Source organism: Neopsephotus bourkii, unplaced genomic scaffold (genome assembly GCF_033783945.1).
Source record: "Neopsephotus bourkii isolate Nb327-2 ecotype Australia unplaced genomic scaffold, CSIRO-AGI_Nbou_v1 NB_860, whole genome shotgun sequence".
Classification (NCBI taxonomy): domain Eukaryota; kingdom Metazoa; phylum Chordata; class Aves; order Psittaciformes; family Psittacidae; genus Neopsephotus; species Neopsephotus bourkii.
Genome location: NW_026901356.1, coordinates 1,997,991 through 2,025,901, shown reverse-complemented (window position 1 = coordinate 2,025,901; position 27,911 = coordinate 1,997,991). Strand labels below are relative to the sequence as shown.

The 27,911-nt window shown below is 37.6% G+C and overlaps 1 protein-coding gene across 1 annotated transcript in view; it reads right to left on the bottom strand.

The window, feature by feature from the left end:
* The window catches only part of DNAJC24 (DnaJ heat shock protein family (Hsp40) member C24), a 33,418-nt gene extending 5,915 nt beyond the window's left edge, over positions 1-27,503 (bottom strand). The window contains exons 1-2 of the mRNA XM_061356645.1: positions 27,375-27,503; positions 2,827-2,965 (exon numbers count right to left, since the gene is read on the bottom strand). Coding sequence (XP_061212629.1) covers positions 2,827-2,965; positions 27,375-27,482 — 247 coding nt within the window. The 5' untranslated portion in view covers positions 27,483-27,503. The remainder of the gene's footprint in view (positions 1-2,826; positions 2,966-27,374) is intronic.
* Between the last annotated feature and the right edge of the window lie 408 nt (positions 27,504-27,911).

Below are 27,911 nucleotides of genomic sequence, written 5' to 3'. Positions count from 1 at the left end.
AGTGATTTCATTTTAATTGCAACCTTTCTATTCATTATTCAGTCAGGTTAGACAGGGCTTGGAACAAACTGGTCTAGTCGAAGGTGTCGCTGTGCATGGCAGGGGGTTGGAACTGGAGGAGCTTTAAGGTCCCTTCCAACCCAAACCAGCCTGGGATTCTCTAATGGAGGAAAAAAAAAAAAAAGGGTAACTTATTATGCAGGTTTTTTTCCACCCCCAATTTTTACTTTTTCTCTCCGGCCTCTCCCCCTTCCCCCCCCCCCTTCCCCCGACTGAAAGCAAAACCCTTTAGCATTATAACAGGGTATTCTTATATGTCATTAAAGATATGACAAAGAAATGAACTGGAAAACTTTTTACAAAACATAGAAAAAGACAGTTCTCCAATTTCCAGACCAGAGAGGCCTGGATGAGTATTTAAGCCAAACTTCTAAATGGTTTGAGGTTTGTCCTTTCCTCTTTAATACTATGGCCTGAAGGCACAGAGAAATAAGTAGGAGAGGACAGTGATACCTTCAGAGAAAAACAGTATTAAGGTATGGAAGCACATTCCCTTGTTATTCTCAACAATTCAAACAAGCAGGAAATTGAAACCACAGAGCCCTGCACTTTCAGCTTCCTGGAACATCTCTGGCCACTGAGTTTCTGAGTCAAGTAATTAAGATTTAGTTAGTATAACACAAGAAGGTAAATACAAATAAACAATCTGTGACTTGGAAAGAGGACTACAGTGCAAGTGACTTGCAGCCAGGCACATGTGCATGCTGGCAGCCTTCAGATCCTGCTTCCTGGGCCATGCAGTCCTACCAGCTCGCTGTATTATCTCCCTCATCACTATTCCCCTTAGCTGCTGTCTCTGTTCCTTTGTTTCTGTAAGCTTTTACAGCAGCGTCTACGACTTAGTCTAGAATCATGACTTCAGAAGCAGCTTGACAAGCATTCAAAGAACCAGAATTTATTTCACCATCATTTTGCTGCCAGGGAACACACTGCAAAGAATGCAACAATACTGCACATGCGTGTTACATGTCGCTTAGTCTGAAACACCTGGTCCCCTGTGAATGGCACCCTCTATATTAAAATATATCTGTTCAATTACCAAATACCTGTGTAAATAAATAAACAATTTGTTTTCTTAATTTACTAAATCTTTTTTAAAGGATCTTCAAGTGGCTTTTTTAAGACCTCATCTGGATGCAAAAGAACCTCAGGAAATATAGGTAACCTTTAAAATACTTTGGAATGAGTTTTGTCAAAAATAATTTATAGTAATGTCCTTATATTCCATGGGAAAACAAAGTAACTTACTAAATCTTGATGTAGCTCTCAACTTCAGTGGATTAACTTGACCCAAGTGAAACGGAACTTTGTATTTAAGCTTTAGTTAAAAATCACTAGATACAGAGAAGACTTTTCACGTGACCTCTAATATTTTTTTCCTGTGCATGTATGATTTGTGACAACGGAAGACACAGCTGATATGACAGTGCCAGGAGTACAATAGGATGAGAGCACTGGGTAGCAGAAATTCCTCTTCTGACATCACATTCAGACATTTAAAAAATAAATTTGAGATGAAAATGTGTTTATGTTTGACCTTAATCCTGTTTATGTGACAAATCAGGACAACATCCAATTTTTTTCCCCATCCTTTTAAACTATTTATTCAATGATTCTGTTTTCGCCCCTCCACCCTCTCTTCCAAAACCCACACAAAGTGTGAAATACAAGATTTAACTAGAGAATTCATACTGGGTATATACTATTATGTATCGCTCTTTTTATTCGGCAGTAATGCATATCTGCCAGAATGACTAAGTCTTTGTCTCTCAAAGTTGTGGTACCCGCAGCGGCAGGGGAGTTAAAAATCAGCACAAGAGAGAAGGGTCTGATGGTGTGCCAATGTACAATGGAAGAGAATTCAATAACAAGCTGCAGAGACAGTGGGCTTTTATCTGACACATTCAGAAGTGGTGGTGGCTACACGTCAATGCTGGACCAGAGTGTGTTACTGCAGAGTGCAACTGAGTGTTTTCCCCACAGGCAATACACTATTATTGACTCCCCCCCATTAACATGTAGGGTGGATATACATTTATTGAAGGTTCTAATGGAAGGCTGAGGGACTCCTATCCTGAGGCCAGAGCAGAAAGACAGCCTATCACTTCATGTAATGGTAGCCCATGTGTGACAGACCTGACCTACATTTCCCCCTTTCTTTCTCACAACAGCCTGTCACTGTTTTAAGAAGCTATTTTCTGAGAGGTATAAAAAGAAATGCATGCCAGAGCTGCCTAGTTAATGTGTTATATCTGAATATTATTTATAAACCTGCTTTAAAAGACTGTTTTAGACTACAGATGAATTATGAAAGCTATTGTAACACACACACAACTGAAAAGAATGTGTCTAATGATTCTCAAGTGCTTATAAACACACATTAAATACTATGTGTAAAAGGATTAATACCTGTACCTAAGATACTGCAACAAAATGTAAGATAAGACTTAAAATTAAGGTCACCTAATAAAGCTGCCTTAATAAAATAAAAAGGGCTAAGGTCTGTAATTAGTCTAAATTTCATGTTTGTTCAAATTATTAGGAATAACACCACCTAATGTTTTGTTGGAAGTAATTCAGTGTTTTCACTAACGTATGCTTAGCAAAAGCTATAAATAATGGATCCACACTTGAAAGTAGGACAAGAGTGAAAGAAACATTTGGCTCAGCAATAAACAGCATTTTAAAATACCATCTAACTACCACTCTCAGACCCTGGTTTTTAAAGACCGGCTGCCACTGCTGCATTCCTTGGCAGAGACCTACCACGCTGCTGCAGGTCATACTCTTTTTTTGTCTCTTCGTTCCCTAGAATTTTCCACGCTTGATCGATTTCGATGAACCTCTGCATGCGCTCCTCCACTTCTCCTGCTGGCACATCTGCCTTCTGCTTGTCTGGATGATACTGCCCATCACACAAACAAACAGAAAGATGAAAAAACAAAGTTGGGGGGAGCGGAAGTGAGGAGGGTGGAAGAGGAGCAATCAATAATGCATTTGATAGTCAGTTAAAAGGACAGAGAAAAGGAGAAGGTCTGAGGTAAGGTGCCAAAGGAAGGGAGACAGCGATGCTGGGCACAAGAGAAAACTGCCAATTTAATTAGACCACTGAAATGGCAACAAAACACCAGTGGCACAAATGTCACCACACACACTGACGGCATTTTCTGGGTAATTTGCTGATGGAATCATTGGTCTTATGGACAATTTACCTAGAGAGAATGACTACCACAAGCAGAAATAGGTACATGCAGAGGAGCACAACACAGGAACAAGAGGAGGTGCTGTAAGTGCTAGCGGCTCTCTGAGTATTACACACAGATGATTCAAACAATACCCCCAATGTTTAGTTAAGACTATCACAGACAGATTGAATGCTGCATCACATGTGCCTAGTATTTTTTTTTAAATACTATTTAAGTGGTAAAGAGAATATACATGATCAGATATGATACTACATGCAATTCTGGTTTTGAAAATATGCCTCAACATCTTTAATTTCTTCCAGTTCAGTGAATCAATAGCCCTTCCAAATATTTAAAGTCATGGATCACTGGCCACAAAATTCTGTCATTTTAGTTAAGAAATGGTTATTCAAGGACATGACTGCAAGAAATCCAACACTAAATGGCAATAATAACTGAAATAGAATCACATTTTCTCTACCATTCATTCTAAACAGAGCATTCCAACTTTTCGGCTCAAATGCCTATTGAAAAGGAACCCTCAAAGCTCCACCATCTTCCTGTGGCTTTAATTCATCTCCAATAAGCTTTTTTTTTATATATATTTTTTTTAAAATTGCTCAGTCTAAATGATGGATCAACAGGAAGCAGCATTTTAGATGAGAAAGTTCCACTATAATCAGACCTATCACCTGTTAATTGTGCTGTAAATCTTGATATCCCTTATTCCAGAGCTTTAACATCTTCCCTTTCTATCAACATCAGCTGGGGCACCAAAACATACAGCAGATTTTAATCCCTTTGTTTTAGTTTATAATTAATTTTGGAAAAAAAAAAGAACAGAACACTAGTATCATGTCTGCTTTACAAAATCCCAAATTTAAAAGGGCCACTCCTACTGGAGTCTTATTTCCTCTCTGATGTATGTATCTGTCATTTGCTGATGCGTATTTACTGTCCCTTCCAACTCAAACTGTTGTAGGATTCTAGGAGAAATCCCATGTGTAACAACAAGAGGATGTACATAAGAGCAAAATATTAAGTTTTAACTTCAAGTTTTTCCACAGGTATTTTACCATATACATAGATGAATGAACCTGCAACCTCAACGATGAGGTCTGTACACAAATGTCTATTTTTGTTCCACTGTGAGTGAGCACACTTGAAGCATGTGTTAATTTCTTGAATAACACAGGAAATTCATTTATTCAGATTTATCAGTTGGCTTTTAGCTTCTTTCTTATCAATTTAGGAAATACAATATTTGCAGGACATGCAATTTTTATATTTGAAAGACTGGCAATTTCATATGACTCATAACTAGATTGTTGGGGACCTAATTCAAATCTCTGCCCCTTTTGGTCTCCCTGCTTTTTAAAATAATTTACTCCTTCCTCTGTTGGGCTTGTTTCTCTGCTACTATCTGATGCTTTTAGTAGTCTACATCTACACTAAGAAAAAGCCCCAAACTTATGCTCTTTCACTGTAATCCTCTTCATGCCCTTCTCCATCTGAGACAACAAACAACATGTCCTTGCTCCAGCTCTTTTAGGCCCTGCTCAGCCTGCTGAGACACCAACCACAGGACACCTTACCAAAGTGTTAACCAGCCTAATAGATGAAGTTCAGAGAGCACTCTGATGTCCTCCATCAATACTTTAGACATTAATCAATCAGTACTCTTGTTTGGTATCTTCCCTTATTCTTGGTTACTGTATATTTGCTTCTGATGCTCTTCCTCAACAGAGCCAGGGGTTTGGATTTGTACTGAGGGAGGTGAAATATGATGCATGTTTCTGATCTCCTCCTCTTTTCCCATTCAGCCTTATTTCAGGGTTAATCTCTGCTGCAACCGTGCACAAGTTCTGTAATGAAAACAGACAAGCCTGTTTTCTACTCGACCTATCTCCTTCTACTCAAACTGAACTATTGTTCATCTCTCCCTCTGTGCATCCAGTTATAAGTTCTTCCTCAAAATGTTAGAGCTACCCAGTGTCTCCTGCAATATCACTTCTCAAAACCTGTGCAAATTATCTTTGTGTCACTCATACCTGCCACCTGAGCACTATTTTCAGCTCTATTAGTGCACTTAGGAACTATCTGTATCTTTCTGGCTGCATAAACAGTGTTTTTAAGAAGCAATACTTTCATAAATATAGCTTTTCACTGAGCACACATCCTGATTTTTGAACACAGCACTAATTTTTACTAATGTTACAACTTCATAGGCTTTTATAAAAACAATAAAGGATATTTTTCTGAGCCTGACAGAGGGAGGGTGAAAGGAAGAAGGTTAGGTATGTCTGCCCGGTCTAGTTTTCCTTTTTTCCCCTTTTTTTTTTTACCTCTAGAAGAAGTAAATTTCTAACTTATTTCCATTAATAAAGACTGTCTGGAATTTCTAACAGTTTATAGCAGATGATGCTTCGTAGTTACTGTGAACATTAAAAAATAGTCCAAAGCACAAATGAAAAACAAACTTTAAACTTTGTCTGTTGGAGACCTGGTGAATTTTTTAGTGCTACAGAAAAGCAAACTTAATCTGATGCCCTTTTCAATTACAGTATCATGCCTTTCAACAACTTCATTTAACTGTCTTATTTTTAATATGCATCAGACTGTATTTATCACCTGACAAATATACTCTAAAAACACAGATACAGGTTCAGTTCATGGTTGTGTAAGTATCATGGAACACCTTAGTTTAAGTAAATTAATTGTATTTCATTATTCTAATCTATCGGCTTTGATACCAAGCAAGTGAGCAAACCTTTTTGGTCTTGGGGAAAAATACAGTGTTTATATTGTTATGTTCACCAAATAAAGCGTAGACCCTGAAAACTACTTGAGTTCCATCATGTATTTGAGTTATACAGTCATCATTTCATTTATTCAGTGTACCACACATGGCTTTCACCCACAGGGTTTGTGTAAGAATTTGGAACACACTTGTAGCACATTCAACTGCTGTATTTTTTATTTCTACCCACTTTGTACTCCATGAAGTTTGGACCCTGCAAAACAACCCCTGGACTTTAATCCCTGAAAATTAGTAAGGACCTTTTGGTCAATAAGTGTTTTATGTCTCAGTAAGCATACTAAGAAACCTTAAGAACTCTCTTATCACAAGATGAGACACTACCAGGTCCCTATCCTCCCAACACTTGTATGCGTTGCTTAACTTTACGCAATAAATGTAATAGGGTTGATTGACTTTAATCAAATTCAAATGAGCAAGCAGAAAACGTTGAGTTAAATCAATTTAATGTACATTTCTTACTGGCACTCATGAAGTTATTTTTCAAAAGGAATTTACAACACCCAATAAGAACCAACTTAATTCAACTTACTGGGAATGAAAGAGTAAAGCACACAGGCATAGATAAGTTTTATACTAAATTTGCAATCTCTTGCTAAACTGTGGAATACATGGTAAATAAACCACTCAATACAGTCAAACGTTTACTCATAACTACTTTTCCACATCACAAACTAAAAAAGCTGATTATTTGAAAAAGGTTCAGAAAGTACTATTCCTTCTCATTTATTACTTAATACGTCATCATGAACATTCTGCCTTGTGTATAAGGGGTATTCATTTTAAAAACAAAAGATGCCCCACATGTCCAATTCCATTCATCAAAACAGGTGGCTTTATTTTCTATGAAAACTACTTCTTCCAAATATTTACGAGAAGTGCTGTCCTTTACTACTATGTATTGCACAGATAACTAAAGAATTCCCCCTACCCCTAAAATTACACAACTTTCAAGTAAGTAATATTCTAATTTTTCCTGACTGAGGAAAAATAAGTAGATCAGCTCTATTTTCCCAATTTTTTATTTTTTTCCCCCCAGGATTAAAGTAAGGACTACTCTCCACTTTCCACAGCTTTATCTTTCCTGATTTCCCACATTTCATGCAAAGCTGTCAAACAGTAGGAGGAATCCTAAGCAGCAAATAAAAAGTAATATAAAAAGGATGAACCTGATGTGGCTGCATTAAAACTTGACCTTCTCTCCCAAGACAGTATTTTCAAGGAAATATTTTCAGGGGTTTTTATTCTTATTATATGCCTTTTAGTTGTTTGTTTGGTTTTTTTTGAGGTTTTTTTTTGGGGGTTGGTGTTTTTTTTTTTTTTGGGTAAGGAAAACCATTATTAAGGTTCTAAAAAGTCAAAAGTAAAGACCGACACAGGACAATGATGAAACCATTACAGTTGAGTAAAAAGTGAGACTATTCTGGACTTACCATCATGAGTCATAAAGTAACCACTAAGCATCTGCACTACCAAGTTAAAGCATAATACATTTCTAAGCTATCAGATTTTATTAAAGATTTTTAACTCTGAAATTATCTACAGTCTCCTGGAATCACCTTGCTAAATTAAACTGACAAGTTGAGACAACTCTTGAATTCCTGCTTTATTTAAACAGGGGATGCGTGCCTATATTTGACTAAGAGATGTATTTAAAGCTAGAGATGTGCCCTAAGTTCCTGAATAAATCAAATGTTTTTTTAACAGGGGATTACTATACTTACATGCATTTAAGCACTTGTGCTTTTGTAGGAACTATATCTAATGACTAAATCTAAGCTGTAAATAAGAGTCAATGATAGAATACTAACATCTAAACTTAACAATTAACTCAGTATGCCTTAGCATCCTCCCTTTCTCCATGTTAGACATACAGTATTAGCTATGACAGCCTTATAGCCTGACAGTATTTGTTTCATGTAATGCAACTAGAACCAAGATTTCCAGCCAAGTATGGATAATCTTTTACTTTTCTTTTTTGTCACAGCAAAAGTAACAGGAAGCCAGTTTTCATTACCTGCACTACAACTACTGTAGCTGCTGGAATTTGTAAAAAGAATGATGTTAAAAAATATCCACTGGTGAAAGACACTCTGTAATGGTCAGGGAAGAGAAATTCAACCCAAAGTTTACAAATGCAGCACTACTCCATGACAGCTGAAGCTACCACTGTGATGAACGGCAGAAATTAAAATCACTATCAGAAGAGGTAAATGTCACAAAATTGGTATGCAAAGGGTTGGTTGGATTAACACTGCAAAAGCAGAAGTCACCATGGATAAGCATCAGACAGTATGAGATAACAGCAGTACACAGCAATGACATCCATTACCACTGATAGAGTTTATGAACGATAGCAAGTGGACACCAGAAATGGATACTCCATTGCTCAGAACAGAACAAAACAAGAGGGGAGAAACACTGGAAGCTGATGGAGGAAGAGAGAAACCCAAGCTGTTATTTTCAAATAAGGTCGCCATACTCATGACTGGGAATCCAGCAGAAAGAGACTTTGCCTCCCCACTGGAACTGCACACGCTTTTGAAGAAATCACATTATCAGTATTCGAGAGCTTCCATCTATTTATTCTTGTACCAAAAGCTCCATAGTGAAGAGGCAGTGTATTCAAATTTCAGAATTCTCTCGCAGAGTCAATATACGACACTTTATCTAGTTAATAAGTCTAAACTATTATCAACTCCACATTGTAAGTTAAAATTCTGACAAAGATGAAATAGGTACAAGCAAACAGAATAGAAATCCTAACAAACAGGCTTGGTTTATCAAAGTTTAGCAACAAACAAATGTGTCGCACTAAGACAAAAAATGTATAAATCATCACCAGTATGTCCCCTGCAATATAACAAACAAAACAACAAAATGCAGGAGTTAACATGAACACAAAAACTATGTTTAAAAAACATTTCTCAAGCTATATACAACATTATCATCATACATTAGCCACTGTAATTGTTATATACAGGTAAAGCTAGCAAGGTCAGGACAAAAGCTGTCAAGTGTTCTCATCTGACAGAAGTATTCATAGGTCCATGTAAATTTGTCTGTAGACTACAGAGCTCATCATAACACTTCACATCATATTAAAAAGAAACTGCAAGACAGTCAACATTCAGGAGAAAAATATTAACCAGCTATTTCCTATTTACTTTCTGATTATAATCTGAATTCTTGTTACATTTCCCTGCCTTTGGATAAAAAAAAGTCTAATTAAGGTTAATGCCAGGCTGTTTTTTAGAAGGGCAGTCCTTTGCCCCAGCTTACAATATAAGTAGTAAGCCCAGTTTTTACTGTGACTTGCCAATAAATCTCACCCCCTGACACAGTGTCTGTTCATACTCAAGTTTTTGGCTGCTCTGCCACAAATGCCAACAAAGGGACCAATTAATGAAAACTTTCTTGATACATTCCCAGTGGATGAATGTCCGCCTTGCAGAAGGTACCTTGACAACATTCATCTCACATAGGCCAAATGGTTGCTCTGTGGTAGCAATTAAGACACCACCAGTCTTGGCTAGATTTAAACCAACAACCAAATCTGTGCAGATCTGACCAAATGCTCATAGGAAGCTGGAGAAATTAACTGCTAAACAAGGGCTGGACTGGGTCATATAATTGCATCAATTTCTCTAGATATCTACAGTCCACATGGACACATTTTTATTAGAAAGAAATTGCAATTCTTAAAACAAGATCCCTTAATTTGGCCACATAACCATAATGTTTAAGCCGTGACTATAAATATCTAAGAAATCAATGACCCTTTTAAATAATTTCAAGAATCTAACAAGGTAGGCTAACATTCTCTGTACTCATTTTTTTTTCTCTCCAAAAAAAGCCAGTGTTCGGTCTTCAAATTGCAATATCTTTGGAATCAAATTTGGACGGTTAAGCTTAGTGCAGCACCCCTCCTCTTTCTAAAATTACATCTGGAAATAGGAGAGTTTTGTTGCTTTGATTCCCAAGCGCCTATCTGGAGGTCTCCTACAGCAGATTGTGAAGGAGAGCCTAGTGTGATGGCTAGTGGAAAAACCCTGCCTCCACTGAAAAGCTCATACTGACTCTGGGTGATAGACAAAGGGTCCCTTCCTGAAATCTCTGTCCTTGGGCAATTTAAAGTGGAGCTAGTCAATGTCCCAGACCTCATGATCATTACCACAAAACTACGCTTTCTGCTTCTATTGGTCTCAGGGCTCAAAAAAGTGAAGTTTAGAACTATCCAAAATATTAAACTTGCATACCTGAAGCACTACAGCTAAGCTTAACACGGTATAGGACAGCGGGTTCCCCTCACCACCCTACACTCCCACAAAACTTCGTGTTTCCAGCTCTATACTAAGTCGTCATAAGGCTTGCAGCAATATTTTAAATTATGAGGCATGAACTGAAAATTCCAAATGAGTTGATAAGAGACCCAAAATAGAAAGCTGAACAGTTTCCCTGCTGGACACAAACAAAAAAGGAGCCATGTAACTCCAGGACCTATAGAATTACATTTAAACTTAACACTTTGTCTAATTTTACATACACTGTCACACCAAATACTTCAAGCCACAAATCACTATCAGCATGTAATAGAATTAACGCACGTGTCTGGTATTACCTACACTGTGTATATGACAGCTATATTTGAGCAATCAAGCACACTGACTCCAAATGATCATTTACTGTGGTTATGGCAGGATACGTAGATTAAAATCTATGCAGACTCACTGTTATCCTTTAGGTCTGAACTCCTGTTTTCTTGCAGAAACCATTCTGTGATGGATTTAAATCAGAACACAGACTGAATTATGAAACTGTTTATTAAACTGGAATTTGAATTTTGGGATAACAAGTTTAAGACAAGCACATGTTTTAGCCACCGGTGCTGGTAAAGAAACAAGGAGACCAACATGCACTTGGCCCCCACCCTGTGGCATTCACTGAAAGGTCATAGAACAAAGCCATTTTCCAACTTCCCCTGCTGAAATTATTGCATTAGGGCAGGATGAAAGAAAAACCTACTTGAGTCTTGTACAAAAACTAAACTGGTTCATTCAATACACATATTTTAGAACAGGGAGCGGCTTACTGCAATAAAACAAGCTTAAACTGCAGGAAAAAATGAATTCATTTTGAAAACAATATTTGTTTAAAACACAAACATTAAATTTCCATCATGGGAGAAGGGAGAATTTATGAATAAAATTCAGAATTAATTACCAATACATTTATACAAATGAATGGAAGAAAACTAATTACCAGTAACTACATAATTACGGCAGTACTATCTCACTAGACTCAAAGTGCTACCTCAATTCAAAAAGACTTAAACCGTCAACTGAAGAACTATTGCAAGCTAACATGTAATAGAAAGCCAGTTAGGATGGATCCTTGAAGTGATGTGGTGCTGCTACCTACTCTTAGAAGTATTTTGCTTGCGATTTTGTCACATGAGGCATCAGGAAGTCAACCAGGAAATGTTACTGCCCTAGTATTTCTTTCATTCTACTCCAAAAAGCAGGAAAAACTACACAGTTTTTATAAACTATTCCATCTATTTCCATAACTTGCAGATCAGCTCTTACATAAAAAAAGACCTAAGCAAACAAAAGGCTACATGACTTTTAATAACAAGACTTGAACAAAACACAGGCTTTATACTTTTATACATACTCCTTCTAGAAGTTATTAGGTATCCCCAGCTTTCCCCAATTATACAAGTAGAAAGTGCAGTTTCTCAACAATGAGGATTTCTTTCACCAGAACTATGCCAAAATATTCGTTTTTAGCTTTTCCACAGGCCTACTTTGCATACAAAGGTCTTGTATAGGAACCACCCTGAAGCAACATTACACTGGGTTCTGTAGCCTACATGGTTCATCAGGTACTAATTAGATCACGTGTTCTGTCAACACTTCCTTGCTGCTCTTCTATTAACTGATCATCCTGCCCAATTAATACAATGCAACACCAGTTCCAAACGCCTTGAGATGCTTTACCTGTGAGAAACAAGATGAAGGGAAAACACCTCCAAAAGGGTCACAGGGTAACCACACTTGTCTAAGACCTGGAACAACAGTAACGCTGCTATGCTGAAAGGTCAATTATGTTCCTACCAACATTCTCTTGAACCCAAGTTTGTCTTTTATCTAAGAAAAAAAAATAAAATTGTAAGCACAATCAGAAGAACACACTTCATCTAACAGGTGCTATTAAATTTAGAAATGGTAACAGCTCATGAAAAAGGCTGCAAAACTAAACTCACTTAGCCATTAACAGCATATTTCTCATCAGAATATTTGCAGTTAACATCATCACTGTTACTATGTATCAGAAAACTAGTGAATATTGTGCAAAAACTACCCTATTCTAATCCCACCTATGCATTCAAGAGTCCAAAGAACAGCTGCCCTTAGTCACATATGGTCAGAACAACCATAAATCAGCATTTTACAAACGCTATAAGAAATAAAATACATGTTTTCTCCATTTATTAAACCGCACTAAAGACTGCAGAAGCTAAAAAACCCCCACGACAAAGCAGCTGCCAAATACAACACAGCACTGCCACCTAATGCTTACTGGAAGGTTATATCCAAACCACGTCATTGTTTCTCTGCACCACACTAGCATGATGAAAAACAGAGACCAAAGCAAATAAAGTTTATAATTGCTTTTAAATATTTGCTTCCCATCTCTTCCTGTACGTGCTTTATAAATTGAACTGAACTGATCATATCCTTTCTTGTACACAAACACTGTAACAGGCAAGATGGGTTAAATATGTGACTTATATTTCACCTGCAAAACTACAAGGAATGTAATAGAGGAATTTTATTAGGATATTCATAAAGTAGTGAGTACATCTACTAGACCAGGTTCCACACTTGTTTAAGTTTTTGTAAGCAATCCCCTCTTAAGTAAATGGTACAACTCACTACAGAAAAGCTTCAGGAGAAGTACTTGGGAATGGCAGGGGGAAGAAGAGGAGGAGACAAAAGGAAGGGGAAAAAAACAGAGAAAAGAAAAAAAAAGAAAAGAAAAAAGAGGTGTAGTCTCCTGTGAAACCAGCACAAACCAAAATTACTTAGAAGGTGCTTTGTGAAACTTGTTCACTTCCACGAAAAGAATGATTTCAGGTCTTAAACTTGCCTTCCCTGCCCACAATCAATCTTTTCGACATGCTCACTCAATTGGCAGAAGTTAGCAGGGAACATGGAAATAGCCTGCTTTTTTCCACTTGTGGAGAGAAGAAATAGAAAGTGAAGTTTCTTGTGACACTCAATCCTTTCATATAAAGATTTAAACTCCCCAAAAGGATGCCTATCCAAAGACAGCTGGACAAAACAGCAAGGAATTTATCTTCTTGATTCATTACTTCAATCCATCCCTTCTTCCTTTTTTCCCCAAGCATGAACAATCTTTAAGCTTTTTAACAACTTCAGACTTCTCCTACCTGATTTTGTTGTCTGCTTTGATTCCAGCTTCCACTGTCCATCCCCAGGATGGCTCTTATTCATAGGAAATGTTCCTCATTTGAGGAAAAATAAAAGACAACAGTTTGATTTTCCCTGTAATCTCCTATACCTTATTTGTGACATTTTCCTAGTATTGCTCAGTGATGAACTAGCTGTGTCCATTCTTGTCCCTTTTTCCTCCTTACAATCTGCCATTATCAGAAATAGTTACGCAAGTATCAGTCTGAGCTTCCCCACATACATTCAACTGCTTCCATGTTTTACACATATTATTAATCCTTTCCATACCTTCAGGCCGGAGAAGCACTGCTATACACAACATCCAGCACAGCAGACCTCCAACTTCACTTGAGACAAGAATGGTCAGAATATAAGTATTTCAGATATTATAGCTGCTGTAGCTGCTCAAGGAAACGTGTGCTGTGACTCAAAGCATTCTGCAGTGAAGCATCATCACAACAGCACACAGGAGGAAAAAAGGGATTTTTCAGTACTGTGTTAGTTATCCATCACCCAGTGAGTAATTTTAACACCCCACAGATAACCCAACTTCCTTTCTGTTTAAAAGCAGTCAGAATAAAGGAAAAAAAAGAAGGTTCAGATTAAAGATCAAATGCCCACAGCAACAGGCAGCAGTTATGCAGACCATATTACTGGCATTCACTAATACCCACACAGTAAAAACACAGAGGATGATACTAGCAATCCAATGCTGCAAATCCTTGAAAATTACTGGAGTCCTTTAAAGTGCAATTAAAAAAATAATCATAGAATAAATCACACTGTCCTAAACTCATTAATTTGCACCTTGGATTTTATTTTTATTTTTTTTTAATCTTGCTTAAACATACTTCAAGCTTTCTCAGCCTTCTCCAATTAAGGCAGTAATTTCACCACATCATCTTTCACATTTGAATCACGCAGGTTGATAACCTTATTTCTGACCAGGGTTTTTAATGGTTCTATTATTCACTGGAAAATCATAAGCTTTTGTAAAGTTGGGCATGAATCCGAGCTGAGAGCCGTGTGAAAAATTTGACAGCTGCTTTTCCTCCTCTATACCTAGTGTCTGCTGACAAAATCCCCATTCTTTGCATACTTGTTTTGTATATTTAACTGCAGCAGCAGGATTGACACTGTAATTGTGATACTCCTCTGTATCAGTAAATTTCAACTTCTATGGAAATAGTCACTTTCAATTTGAAAACTTTCTCAAGGTGAGAGAGACAACCTACTGCATTGGCAAAGGAAATGGACTATGCAGGAGCAATTACTAGACCATCTTACAGAAACCAAAGTAAGGACATCTTAGTCCTTTCACTGCCTCTTCCTCAGCCTCTGGAAAGATTGAGCCCCATTAGACTGGTTCATTAGACTGAGGAGTCCAACAAAACAGCAGTAATTAGCTCCTATAACTGCCATATTATATATTCACAATTCTCAACCTTTTCAGCTTCTTACAAACTTAATGCTGAACTCAAATGTAAAAGTTCCCATTTCTAGTGATAAAAGAAAATCAACTGTTGTTGTATAAATAGAAGCAAAGATTAATTTGGCTAACGTAGGTATGAAAACAAAGGACAGAAAACAGAACCACTGGTTACCCAAAAAGTGTAACTTTAGAAACAGCTTCTCTTTGATTTTCTTCTGCTTCTATGGCTCTTTATTTTCCTATGAAGAACCACCCAAGAGCCTCAGAAGCTACTTTAGAAAGCATTTTGGAAGCTACGTTATGCAGCAGAAGATAAAGCAGTTAAAAAAAAAAAAACAAAAAACAAAACCAAAAACAAAACACCAAAAACTAGCTAAAGAAAGAAGAAAAGAAATCAAACATTTTAAAACTTACAGGAACATAAAGGTAAAACCAGAAGTATAAAGGGAATTTTAATTTTAAATGTCTGGCTCCTGTCCTCACCATTTACACTGTTAAATGTCACATTAGATGATATTCCATTGTTTAGATATAAGTTAATGTGGCCCTACTCATACAAGAATTCCAGTTACACAAATGGTTAGGAAACTAGTTTAGACAAATGCTACTTCTGACTGAACACAAACCCCAGAATCCTGTTTTGTAAGACAAAAAAACCCCAAAACAACCAAACGCAAAACCCCACCAGAGCAATCACGATTGCATAAACAACTGAAAAACTGGTGGATGAAGGAAAACCCACAGGATACTATTTCCTGGCTGAGTAACATCTGGCAAAAGAGCAGGGCCAGGCAGTTAGAGGCAGGAGTCTTCAGCTGGCACCATGACTTGCAAGATTAATACCTTTCTGCAGGCTAAGGAAGTCAACTACTTCGGTAACCCACAACTTCCTAAGAACTGCTGAGCACAAAGCACAGGTTTTTCTGTCAACCCTCATCCTATGTACCCCCTGACATAGACTGTCACCAAACCAGCATTCCAAATCAAAGCATACCCTTAATTTTCAAATTCATTTGGAATACCTGAAAACACGCAGACACTTAGAAGGGGTCAGATTTAAGCATAAAGCAAAATAATCGAAGTCCCTAAGACACTTCAGTTGCAGAAGTCATTGTGCAAAGCAGGCCTCGAGGAACAGAAGATGTCCTTTAAAAGATTACTTATTAACAATCGTTACTGTAACACTTGTACAACTCTTAAAGTTGAAAGTGGTTTTGAGCTTTACTATTTGGTTTTCTTTAAATTATTTATTTCAGCTTTCCCTATATTTAGGAGTAGTTGAAGCCATTGATGATCTCAACACGTTAGGCCATAGTCAAATTATAACTTCGAAAATTGAAAAGAAAAGCTAAATATTAACAGATTTTAGCATGCAGTTCAGAAAATATTTTGGTGCAAAACCCAGAAAGAAACCACCTACTTTTTACGAGGCAGCTTGAGAGATCCATTAGTAAACATGTTCACACAGTATCCAAATAAAAACAGAAGCACCACAGCCTGTTGCACAGACAATACTTTGCTATCAGGAAAATGCCAGGCAACTTTAAAGCATCTTGAGAAATTTTAACCCTTAAAATCAGAGGTCATGAAGTACGCTATGACTATGGCACACAGACTCCATTTCATGGATATCACAACAGCAAAAAAACCCCCAACACAACGGAACAAACAAACCAACAAAAACCAAAACCAAACCAAAAAACCAAACAAAACCAACTCCCCAAACAAACAAAACATAACACCACCCAGAACCAAACAAACCAAACAATCATGTCATCATTCAGTTACTCCACAATTTCATAGCTGTAGTGACAAAACAATTGCAAACATAACCTATAAAATCACATAAACTTTGTGTCTAGTTTGGATATTTAATCACACTAATGGCTTTAAGGATGCATTCATAACTGGACTGACCACTAGTTCATGTTAACCTAACTTTTAATTTGAGGTTGGTCACAGTTGGCAAACATAATATAACCCCCATTTTCAAGAAGGGGAAAATGGATGACCTAGGGAATTACAGACCAGTCTCACCTCTGTGCCTGGCAAAATCCTGGAGCAGATTCTCCCGGAAGGCATGCTAAGGCACATGAAAAACAACAAGGTGCTTGGTGACAGCCAGCATGGCTTCACTAAGGGGAAATCCTGCCTGACCAATTTGGTGGCCTTCTATGATGGGGCTACAGAACTGATGGACAGGAGTAGAGCAGTTGATGTCATCTACCTGGACTTGTGCAAAGCGTTTGACACTGTCCCACACAACATCCTTCTCTCTGAATTGGAGAGACATCAGTTTGATAGGTGGACCACTCAGTGGATAAAGAACTGGCTGGATGGCCGCATGTGGTCAATGGCTCAATGTTCGGCTGGAGACCAGTAGTAACAAGTGGTGTCCCTCAGGCATTAGTGTTGGAACCGGTCTTGTTCAACATCTGTCAGTGACATAGACAGTGGGATTGAGTGCTTCCTCAGCAAGTTTGCCGATGACACCAAGCTGTGTGGTTCGGTTGATACGCTGGAAGGAATGCCATCCAGAGGGACCCTGACATGCTTGGGAGGTGGGCTGATGCTAACCTTATGAATTTTAACCATGACAAGTGTAAGGCCCTTCATCTGGGTCAGAGCAATCCCAGGCACAGAAGAGATTCAGAGCAGGCCTACAGAAAAGGACTGGGGGTGTTGGTCAATGAGAAAATGAACATGAGCCACCTTCAGTGTGCACTCGCAGCCCTGAAAGCCAACCGTATCCTGGGCTGCATCAAAAGGAGGGTGACCAGCAGGTCAAAGGAGGTGATCCTGCCCCTCTACTCTGCTCTCATGAGACCTCACTTGGAGTGTTGTGTACAGGTCTGGTGTCCTCAACATAAAAAGGACATTGAACTGTTGGAACAAGTCCAGAGGAGGGCCACGAGGATGATCAGGGGACTGAAGCACCTCCCATATGAAGATAAGCTGAGAAAGTTGGGGCTGTTCAGCCTGGAGAAGAGAAGGCTGCGTGGAGACCTCACAACAGCCTTCCAGTATCTGAAGGGGCTATAGGGATGCTGGGGATGGACTCTTCATTACAGACTGTAGTGATAGGACAAGGGGTAATGGGTTAAAACTTAAACAGGTTTAGATTGGATATAAGAAGGAAGTTCTTTACTGTAAGTGTTGTGAGGCACTGGAATGGGTTGCCCAGGGAGGTTGTGAATGCTCCATCCCTGGCAGTGTTCAAGGCCAGGTTAGACGACGTCTTGGGTGAGATGGTTTAGTGTGAGGTGTCCCTGCCCACGGCATGGGGGGTAGAACTTGATGATCTTAAGGTCCTTTCCAACCCTAACTAATCTGTGATTCTATAACTTCGACCATGTGTCCTCATTACCACTAAATGGGCATACAGATGACTCAAGGAAACCATGAGACAACAGGATCTCTGCTCACTTAATTCATTACTGAGCTTTTTGTCATTGATATTTAATAAGCACTATATAAATGGTCTTAGCCTTTACAGAACTTCCCCATTTTAGGAAGGAACAGTCAAGAGATGCAAACAAAAAGGTAAAGTCATCACCTAGGACAGATCATCAACTGTAGAGAAATAATCCAAGGTTTTCATGAATAGCAACATTTACAGAAGCCATAGTTATACCGAGTGAATCACACAAGCCCATACTTTGCATGGGTCTTCTGTAGCAGTAGGAACTAAGACTGGATCACTGGCATGCCCTGACAGAAAGCAAGTATCTCTTAAAAGAGAAACTCTCATTCAGCCTCTCCTAAAACACATTATTAGTTACTATTAGATGTTATGCCAAGAAAAGAAAAATGTTTAGCTAAGATGCTGCTCAGAAAACATTCATCTTTACCTTTATTGGCATGGCCATTCTTAGGTCATAAATCCAAGCAACGCAGACTGAATTTTTTTGTTATTGTTGATTTATTGGGAATAACGACAAATGGTCAGGTTTTAGGAGTATCTAATTATTGTCTTTCCAGCCTTAAAGCATTACTTTTAACATACTGAAAATTAAATGAAATAGCTTATGCAAATGACTGGCAGACTGCAACAAAAAAGCTGAACGTACTTACTGTAATAATAAAAGCTATCTTAAAATTATCGTATAAGACAGCCCTTCAGGTATAGCAGTTCACGTCTTCATTAAATCAGTTCAAATGAGCTCATGTCTGCTGAGCATTTGGGCTCAACAGCAGATGAGAAAACATTCATGATGCACCAAGGCAAGGAAAAGATGGGAGTGTGGGACAATTACATTGTTCAGATTGAGACTTCCTGACTGTTAAGTGTTTAGAGAGGAAGGAAAGAAGGAATGTGGGAATGTGTTGCTCTACAAGCTTCCATAATAATTGTGTTATGTATTTTAAACATAAGGCAAAATTACACAGATAAATTTAAAAATATATATAAAAATATATGTCTCCAAAATACTAAGTCTTACAGGTTACTGCATCATACTACAGTAATCCCTCTATGATTCTATAAGCAAACTGGTCTGGTGTGAGGTATCCCTGCCCATGGCAGGGGGGCTGGAACGAGATGATCTTAAGGTCCTTTCCAACCCAAACCATCCTGTGATTCTATGATATGTCAGAATAAGAAGAACATTTACTTACATGAAAGCAACATGCCAGTCTTTATAGCTTCATTCTTCGTGCTTTATTTAATATACTTTGCTGCATTATTTTTATTTCAGACATCTCACTTTAGAAAAGAGATAAAAAGCACAATGTGCCAACTAAAACTTCGTGTCTTCAGAAGTGCTGAAAGAACACTTGCAAATATTAAGAAACATGTTTAAGAAATTTAATAAGTTAGTATTTAAGATTTTATTTTTAATCAATTTAGATTTTATACTACCTCAGGACATAGTGAATATTTTTAAGATATGGAACATCTTTAATGAAAAGTCTACCAAAGACAGTGTAGGTTCTGTTTTTAATGCAGTGTTACAATTAACAACTTAGATAACCAGTGCACAAAACATTCAGTCAATGGGCACCAAATTCCTTTACAAAGCATAAATAACATTAAAGGCCAAGCACACACTGGCTGAAACTCATATTTCAACTGCCTGATGCCCATTCTGTTCTTATGTATGTACCTTAAAACTACAGGGGATGAAGTATCAGAAGCTGCTCATCATAACAAATAAGCATGGACAATAACCCAGTGAATAAACTGATTAAATTTAGAAATAATTTTCCAAACACACATTCCTTTTCCAACTGGCTGAACTACCTGGATAACCAATATATTACTTGCTGCCTTATTGCGTGATGCCATGGGTTGTCTCATATTCTATTTAACAGTTAAAAATAACTTGCTATAAGGATGTTCGCACCATCTACTTGTTAAAATTCACCTACATCTTTATAAAAAAGTACACATTACAAAGTAATAAGAAGTGAGACACTGCTCCAATATAAACTGAGATACGGTAGACACCACCCCTACTAAAGGAATACTGTAGTCTACATATCATCCTACGCCCCTTTTTCCACTGTGATATCTTACTACATCCTTTTTCTCTTCACCTACATCCACTGTCTCTCTTCCCCCCATGCCTTCTGCAAGTCAGGATATCCGTCTCTGCTTGTTCTTACATAGGATGTGTTTGGAGTACACCTTCCAGCTGGCTGCTGACCAATCAGAGCACTAACTGGTTAATCACTGTATTTCATTTGATTGGCCAGCTGTCTAGTTATGTGGAATACGCACTCCCATTGGTCACTTATCCTAATGAGTGCATGTAAGGCCCAAGGACCAACTGGAACCAGGTTTGCAACCTCACACAATTCCAACTGAGTGAGCAGGAGCTTCGTCTCAGACATGGCAGTCTGTAGCTGCATGCAGCAGCACCACACATCTCCAGAACATTAGGCTTTTAAGGACCATCTTACATCAAACAAATCTGTGACACTACTCAGACTGATAAAAGTTCTTGTTATATCAACAATCATTGCCAGACTAAATGCGTGTTCTTCAGACTTACTATTGAATATTGTATCTTCTGGTATGACAAACAATCAAAAAACACCACAAGAAAGCAGGCAAGTAAATCTAAAATAAGCTCTCCTAGCTTAAGCAGCAGGAACATCAGCATGATTATGATATGCCTCATAGAATCACAGAATCGTTAGGGCTGGAAAAGGCCTTAAGATCACCTAGTTCCAAGCCCCATAACTCATCATGCTGTTTGAACTAGTGACTTCAGGAACACTGAGGATCATTATGTACTACATAAACTACTGACCAATTTTTCAAGTCCCAACTGGGAAATATGCCCCTTTGTATTTTATTAGGGTCATAGGTAGTAAATAAGATGTAGAAAGCTGCTCAAACTAGCCAGACTGTTAAAACAATAGCCCTCTACATTAAACCTAGAGTCTTATCTTTCTCTCTGTTGCAATTCTGTTAACTTCAGTCAAGCTACAATCAGGCTGCCCTGAACTTTTTCTGTTTATACTGCCAAGTGACAAAATCCATTTTCTGCAAGTTAGCTGAAACTAGAATTAGCTAAGAATGATGATCTGCTGAATCTGCAACAGCTATGCTGCTACTCATCAACAAATAAACCCCCCAAAGGCAATTGAAAAGAAAAAGGAATATATACACTGCATAATTTCCATTATGAAAAGCATTATTATGAGACTTCTGATATGAAGCTCAAAGTATTTCAATTTTAAACATTTGAATTCTCAACTTAAATTCCACATGAAGTTACTCAGTTGGCAGGTCCTTTAAGGAGTAACACTGAAATCATTTTGGAACAAGCTTAAGGCACCAATCATGCAAGCAGGTCTTTAACATCACATACATGAAATCCTCTGCATGTCTTGTTGCAGAATTTAGATACGTACATAAATCTCATCAGACAGATTTCTTGCTCTTCAGAAAAACAAATTTCTTTCCTCGACACAAGTGCAATAGAACAATCTCTATTTCACTTCATGAAATTAAATTTCTATTAATGTCCTTTTTGATTGTTGCTGAGAGTCACTTACCTATGCCTGATGCTGTCTGTTTTCAAAATTTCTACTTGATTAAGTGACAACCTTAACACTGTTTGTATTTATATACACACACACCACCCCTCCTGATAAAGAGAATCTCTGTAACACTCTGTGAAATGGCAATTTTATTTCCTTACCATATTAAACATAAGAGCTTCCTGCATACTCCCTGCTCAAATTACATGGATTTTCTTTAAGATTAGGGCATACATTGTAACAGCAGCATATAATTTTCCTACACTAATTTTTTTCCAGTTGAAAGGTATCCAGTAATATCATCAGCATCAACAGGCACAGACACCTGATTTTCAGCTAGACAAAGCTCATGCGTTTGATGACTTTATGCCTTGTAAAAAGCAGTTTTGAGATACAGAACAGCTACATGAAAATCTGAAAATAATCTGGCAACTCATTCTTTGACCAAAGTGCTAGACCAAAAGGAGATGTAAATATTGTTCCAATAATAAAATGGTGAATTTCCCCCCCCCGATATTCTATTTTGTTACTCTAATTTTATCCTTTGGAAACTGCAAGTCTTCTGTGCTTCAGAAAGCACTTTAGCATGAACTTGAAACAATCAAACAAGGAATCTTTCCATTGAGCTGGTTACAAAACGCATACTTAAAGTATTTTTTTTCTTTCAGAATTCCTGACTGAAGCTCTGAGATAGAGAATATACCAGAGTATCTTTGGGGTTTGATTTTGTTTTAAAAAAGTTGGATTTTACTTACAAAGCAAGTCATTTATAGTGTTGCCAGTGTCACACATAGCATGTGCTCTAAAGTCTGTCTTCTTCAGCTGTTACAATAATAAAGTATCAAGATGATACAGGTATCAATAAGCACACAAGATATTTTAAAAACATGAATTTAAGTTTCAAAGAAATTTTATGAATATGAGCTTTTACTAAAATACTTACAGTGTGAGGAAAAAAAAAGGTTAAAAAATACCACTCCTCTTAGGTGAAACCTGTGCCATTTTCTGTATCAAATTAATACTATTCTTAATTGACATTATCTGTAGTAAAATAATTCACTTAAACATATGTTGTAACCTGATCAAACAAAAAAATTAAGTACAGCAAAGCAAAATATCATGAAAAAGTAAGTAAATATATTCACTCTAGTAGGGTGTTTATTTACAGGTTTATTTGTTATGGGGTAACCTCTTCCATCATCAGTTTGTTGGATTGATAGAAACAAGTTCTATTTAAAAAATTCATTAGTTTTAAGCTAACTTGCCCACATGAAATCACTTTTACAAATCTACAATTGAACCATTTTTTATTGCATACTATGTGTTAATAAGGTCAATTCTAAGATTCAGCTGCAAACATAGCCATCTTTCGGATGACATATGGCAAGATCGCCAACTCCTTTTAGCTTTGGAAATTTACATCTGCCTGTTCATTCAAGATGTTGCTCATACATGTGTTGACAAATACAGAAAACAGCAGATGGCAAAAAGCAAATGCTCAACATGAAAGACTGTAGATCATTTGAAAATTATTTGGACTCAGACATTTGCCATTTTTAACAGCAGAATACTGTTTCAAAATAAATTCCACCATCTATTATGCTTAATGCTAATGAAGAGCTGTGATCAGAACACTGACAGTTACAGAATGAATGCTATATAAATTGCAATTGGTATCCAAGATGCAAGTTGCTTTATAACCTTTAGGATTTTAAGATAATTAGCACAGTACAATTCTCCAGGAGCTTAACCTCTGCTGCTGCACATAAGCCAGAAAACTTTCTGTACTGACCACATAATTTGACACGAAATCTTTTAATACGCAATACACAGCTGTGCTCATCTGCTAGTCCAGCCTCTAAACTGGAGTTACTCTGGTGATTGGTTACTACCATAGGACCTAAAAAACATGGGTATGTAGACCTGTTCTCTGCCTGCATGAGTAGTACTACTACATCTATCATCACCACCATCTCCAGCAACAGCTTTAGAAAACCAAAATGAACAGTGTGTCAGGGATGTGAAGCTGTCAAGAACTCTAACTTGGGGAGCAAGGCAGCTAATTTGTCTAGATAGGATACACAGGCAAGCCAAGAGTTCCACCCAGTGCTATACTTTCTACTAACAATGAGCCCTAGATATCTAGCAAATAATACCAAAATGGAACAAACATACAGCACCTCCCTTATATATTCCACTATTATTTGGAAGTCTGTAACTACTGAATCTCTGAACCAGAGAGAGAATTTTCTGTGTTAACATGCTATGGTACACTTTCAAGAAAGTCTTAAAACATCTTCAACCATGGAATCCCTTGGACTCAACGTCATCTGTGGCAGTAAATTTCACACTGTAACTCATCATGGCTTGACTTCATGAACGAAGATATGGGAAGGGCTTTATCCACTACAAGCGCGCTGATGACTAAAAAGGCCAATGTGGGATAGGCAAATCCAGCTGCAAAAAGCAGTGAAAGGTCTCCTTGAGTAGTATAGGTGGGGTGCGATTCTCTCTACATTGTCTTTTCTCCTCAAGACTAATTCTTCATGAGTTCTCAAAGGAGAAAACAGTGTTATGGAGTGACCAATGTCCTGAACCGCCTGCATGCAGGCACTTCCAGTGCACCTTATCACCTGCCGTTTCGTCCCTTGCCTGTCGCTACAGGGCTTTGCAAGTGTGAGTAAACCCTTCGGGCCTGCGCAGTGGATTTATTTTAGGTGAGGCACAGCGTGTGCAGAACTGGCCTCACCCTTTACACCTGAGGTTTATCTGCCAGGGCAGAGCGAGCTTGGACGGTGACAGCAAAGTCCTCAGGTCATAGGTTTGATTAGAGTATCCTTCTCTTAGATGGATGGCCTTACAGGGCTATACAAGCTCCATCTGCCCAGGTTTGAAGTTGGAGTTGTCCTTCTCCTAGGATGGTTGTCCGAAGGCTAGTGAGCCCATCCTGCCCATGGACACACTTTGACCCTTCAGTTGAGATCTGTCTGGCATGGGAGACCCTACTGGAGGCATATGCCACCACCAGCATAGCTCCCAACCTCACAAGGGCACGCAAGCTCTTTCCTCATGACAAAGGGGTGCCCGTGAAAGAGACATTGTAACTATGTTTTATGTATATCACCTTTTAGTGAAGGCATGTACTGTAGCTTCTGGTCACTCCTATAGCCAATGAGGTTTTTAAGGTAAAAAAAAAAGAGGTGTTTAAATACCACCATGCTTGAAAAGACTTCAGACTGACTGTACGAGGTGCTCTGTTAATATGTAGACAAACAAGTAGAGTCTGTAACAGTTCAGCTAAAATAAAAAAGATGACTATAGGGAAACAGGATATGGTAATAGCAACTGACAAGCAGCAGATCTGCCTTGGAGAAAACACCTTCAAGTAAACTGGAGCGCCACTTTTTAGTCAAGAGATCCATCTCAGATAGCAAAAGAATTCTGATCCAAACAGCAAAAGGGAGAAAAAAAAAATAAAATCTTCATTTTCTCTTAACATGTCTGAGTTTTCAAATAAAGAGCACTAACCAATCATTTTGAAATGTACAGGTTCTGAAGAAAAGCTTGTATATTGAAATAATAGTTTCATCTTCTAAAACTATAGCTGTAAACAGACAGTCGTAAACTCCAACTATTCTCACTTCATACATTTCACAATAACTACACGGAAGTACAACGCTATAACACAAAAGGTCAGTTTTAAGTAAAAAAAAAAAAAATCACACAGGAAAAGCACCGTTAGTTTCAGTTCTGTTCAGAGTAAACAGCTCTGAACAATAATTCACATAATTTTAATTACTTTAGTATAGTTAGATTCATAATGAAAGAAATATATTAATTCCATTACAGTAGTCACTTTAAATTAGCTCCCTACCTTAACCGAAAAAGTGTTTACACCATAGTCTCCCTATTGTTTTCATTACAAACAAATAGTTCATTATTAATATTTGAGTCACGTTTTACTAGTAATTCAGTAAAGCAAACATTAGGAGATCCAAGAAAACAGCTATTTCCATTAAGGGCAGAACTAAGCATCTTGGCTTCCAAAGTGATTCTTATGATGTTTAATAGTGAGGGCTAAGAGATTTAGATTCCACCTGCAAACACCTCATACAGTGTCAAAATTTAAAACTCAACGTACACAGATCCGTTTCAAAGAAGTTAGCAGGAAGCACTGAGGAGTAGATGGACAGCAGGATTTCTTAGCAAATTCAACTGAGGAGTAAAAAAAAAATGGGGAAATTTGGAACATACCAGTGAAATGACCATTAAAAAAGTTTTCACAGGAGCTAGAAATATAATAAATAATGAAACAGCAAAACCAAAACCCACAAAACCAATCAACCAAAGAAAAACCCTCAAACCCACCCATTAAATTTCAACTCTAACAAAACTCAGTTTCTGACTTTGTCTTTACCTCACTTCAAAATCCCAACTTAGCACATTCAAATCTAACAGCTCAAACCAAGCAAGAGCAGCTGCACATGTACTCTCTAATGCCCTGCCAATACTGACAGTCTAGCTAGCAGCTAGATAAAGAAATATATAAAAACTGAATTCTGCTCACCTTTCTTCCTATCAGGCTGCCATTTTCAAGAAACAGGAATTTAGTTACCTTGGGAACTCTATCTGCTTATCAAATTTACCTGAAAATGGTCAGCAATATATAAAAAAGCTCACCCCATTTTCCTCAGAAAGCCAGGCCAAAGCATCTTTTGAGCACAAAGGCTGAATTCAGAAGAAAGAGTAAAACAGAACCACCAAGAACTCTATGAAGTAATCTGATAAAGGTTCAAAATTTTAATGCAGATAAAGCAGGAATACAGGAAAAATTAAGAGAATTTACAGAACAAGAAGTCGTAATGTATGACCAAGGGCACAACTCCACAAAAATGCACCAGAAACTTTCCAATAAAATCAATATTATTCTATTTTCCTCCTAGATATTTTCTATTCCATTACTGAAGAAGGAAGAGCTTCACTTTGCTCTTTGCACCTGGTCTTTTTATATTCAAGGGTTGCATTCACCACACACAGCTGTAAGTACAACAGTAAATATCACAAGTATCAGTTACTAAATTGCATGACCATGTGCTACAGTGATCTTTTTTGACTGGTGCACCTGAAGTGCCTGGCTCAGTTCATTCATGAATGTTTAGCAAAGCTGGGAGACATATCTGTGTTTTGGAACTGGAACACCACAACCCCTCTTTGCAAAATATAATGATCACTCAAACTCCAGAAATTTATTTCCAACTTAAACCAGCCTCAGTGAGCTGGTATTATAAATATACTCAGATAAACCACATATATACCAAAAATGTAGAAACAAAACCGGCAATTATTATCTTATTAGCTCATAATATTTTTTTTTGCACATCTTAAAATAACAATAGTTTACTTACTAATAGAGCGAGTTTTTGGTACTTCCGTTTTAGTTCTGCCAGACTATCCGATGGCTTAGCACCCAGGATTTCATACCAGTCCTTTTGTGTAATGCTTTCAAAGGCCATAGTCTGACTGGCTTTGAAATTATTTTCTTGGCACTGTGTAAGAAAATTTAATAAATATAATAACATTATGAACAAGAAAAAGTTAGAAAAAGCAAAAATGAGTTAATGTGACAAGCTACAGGACCATGAAATCACACCTCCACCACTGTGTAAGATCTATAGCACAAAAAAAACAGGCTGTTCCATCCCCCAGATTGTCATGCATGATTTAAGTTACTTTGTGCTTCTGATCCCAGTTCCTTAGTGTATAATGCTTCAGAAGCCATCCATGTGCCTTTAAAATAATTTTGTATTTGAACTACTTTGAGTCTACCCAGGTTATATAAGCACTTTACATATATATATATATATATATATATATATATATATACACACACACATACACACACACTTTTTAAAATACTTTACTTTGAAGCAGTACTTTACCGG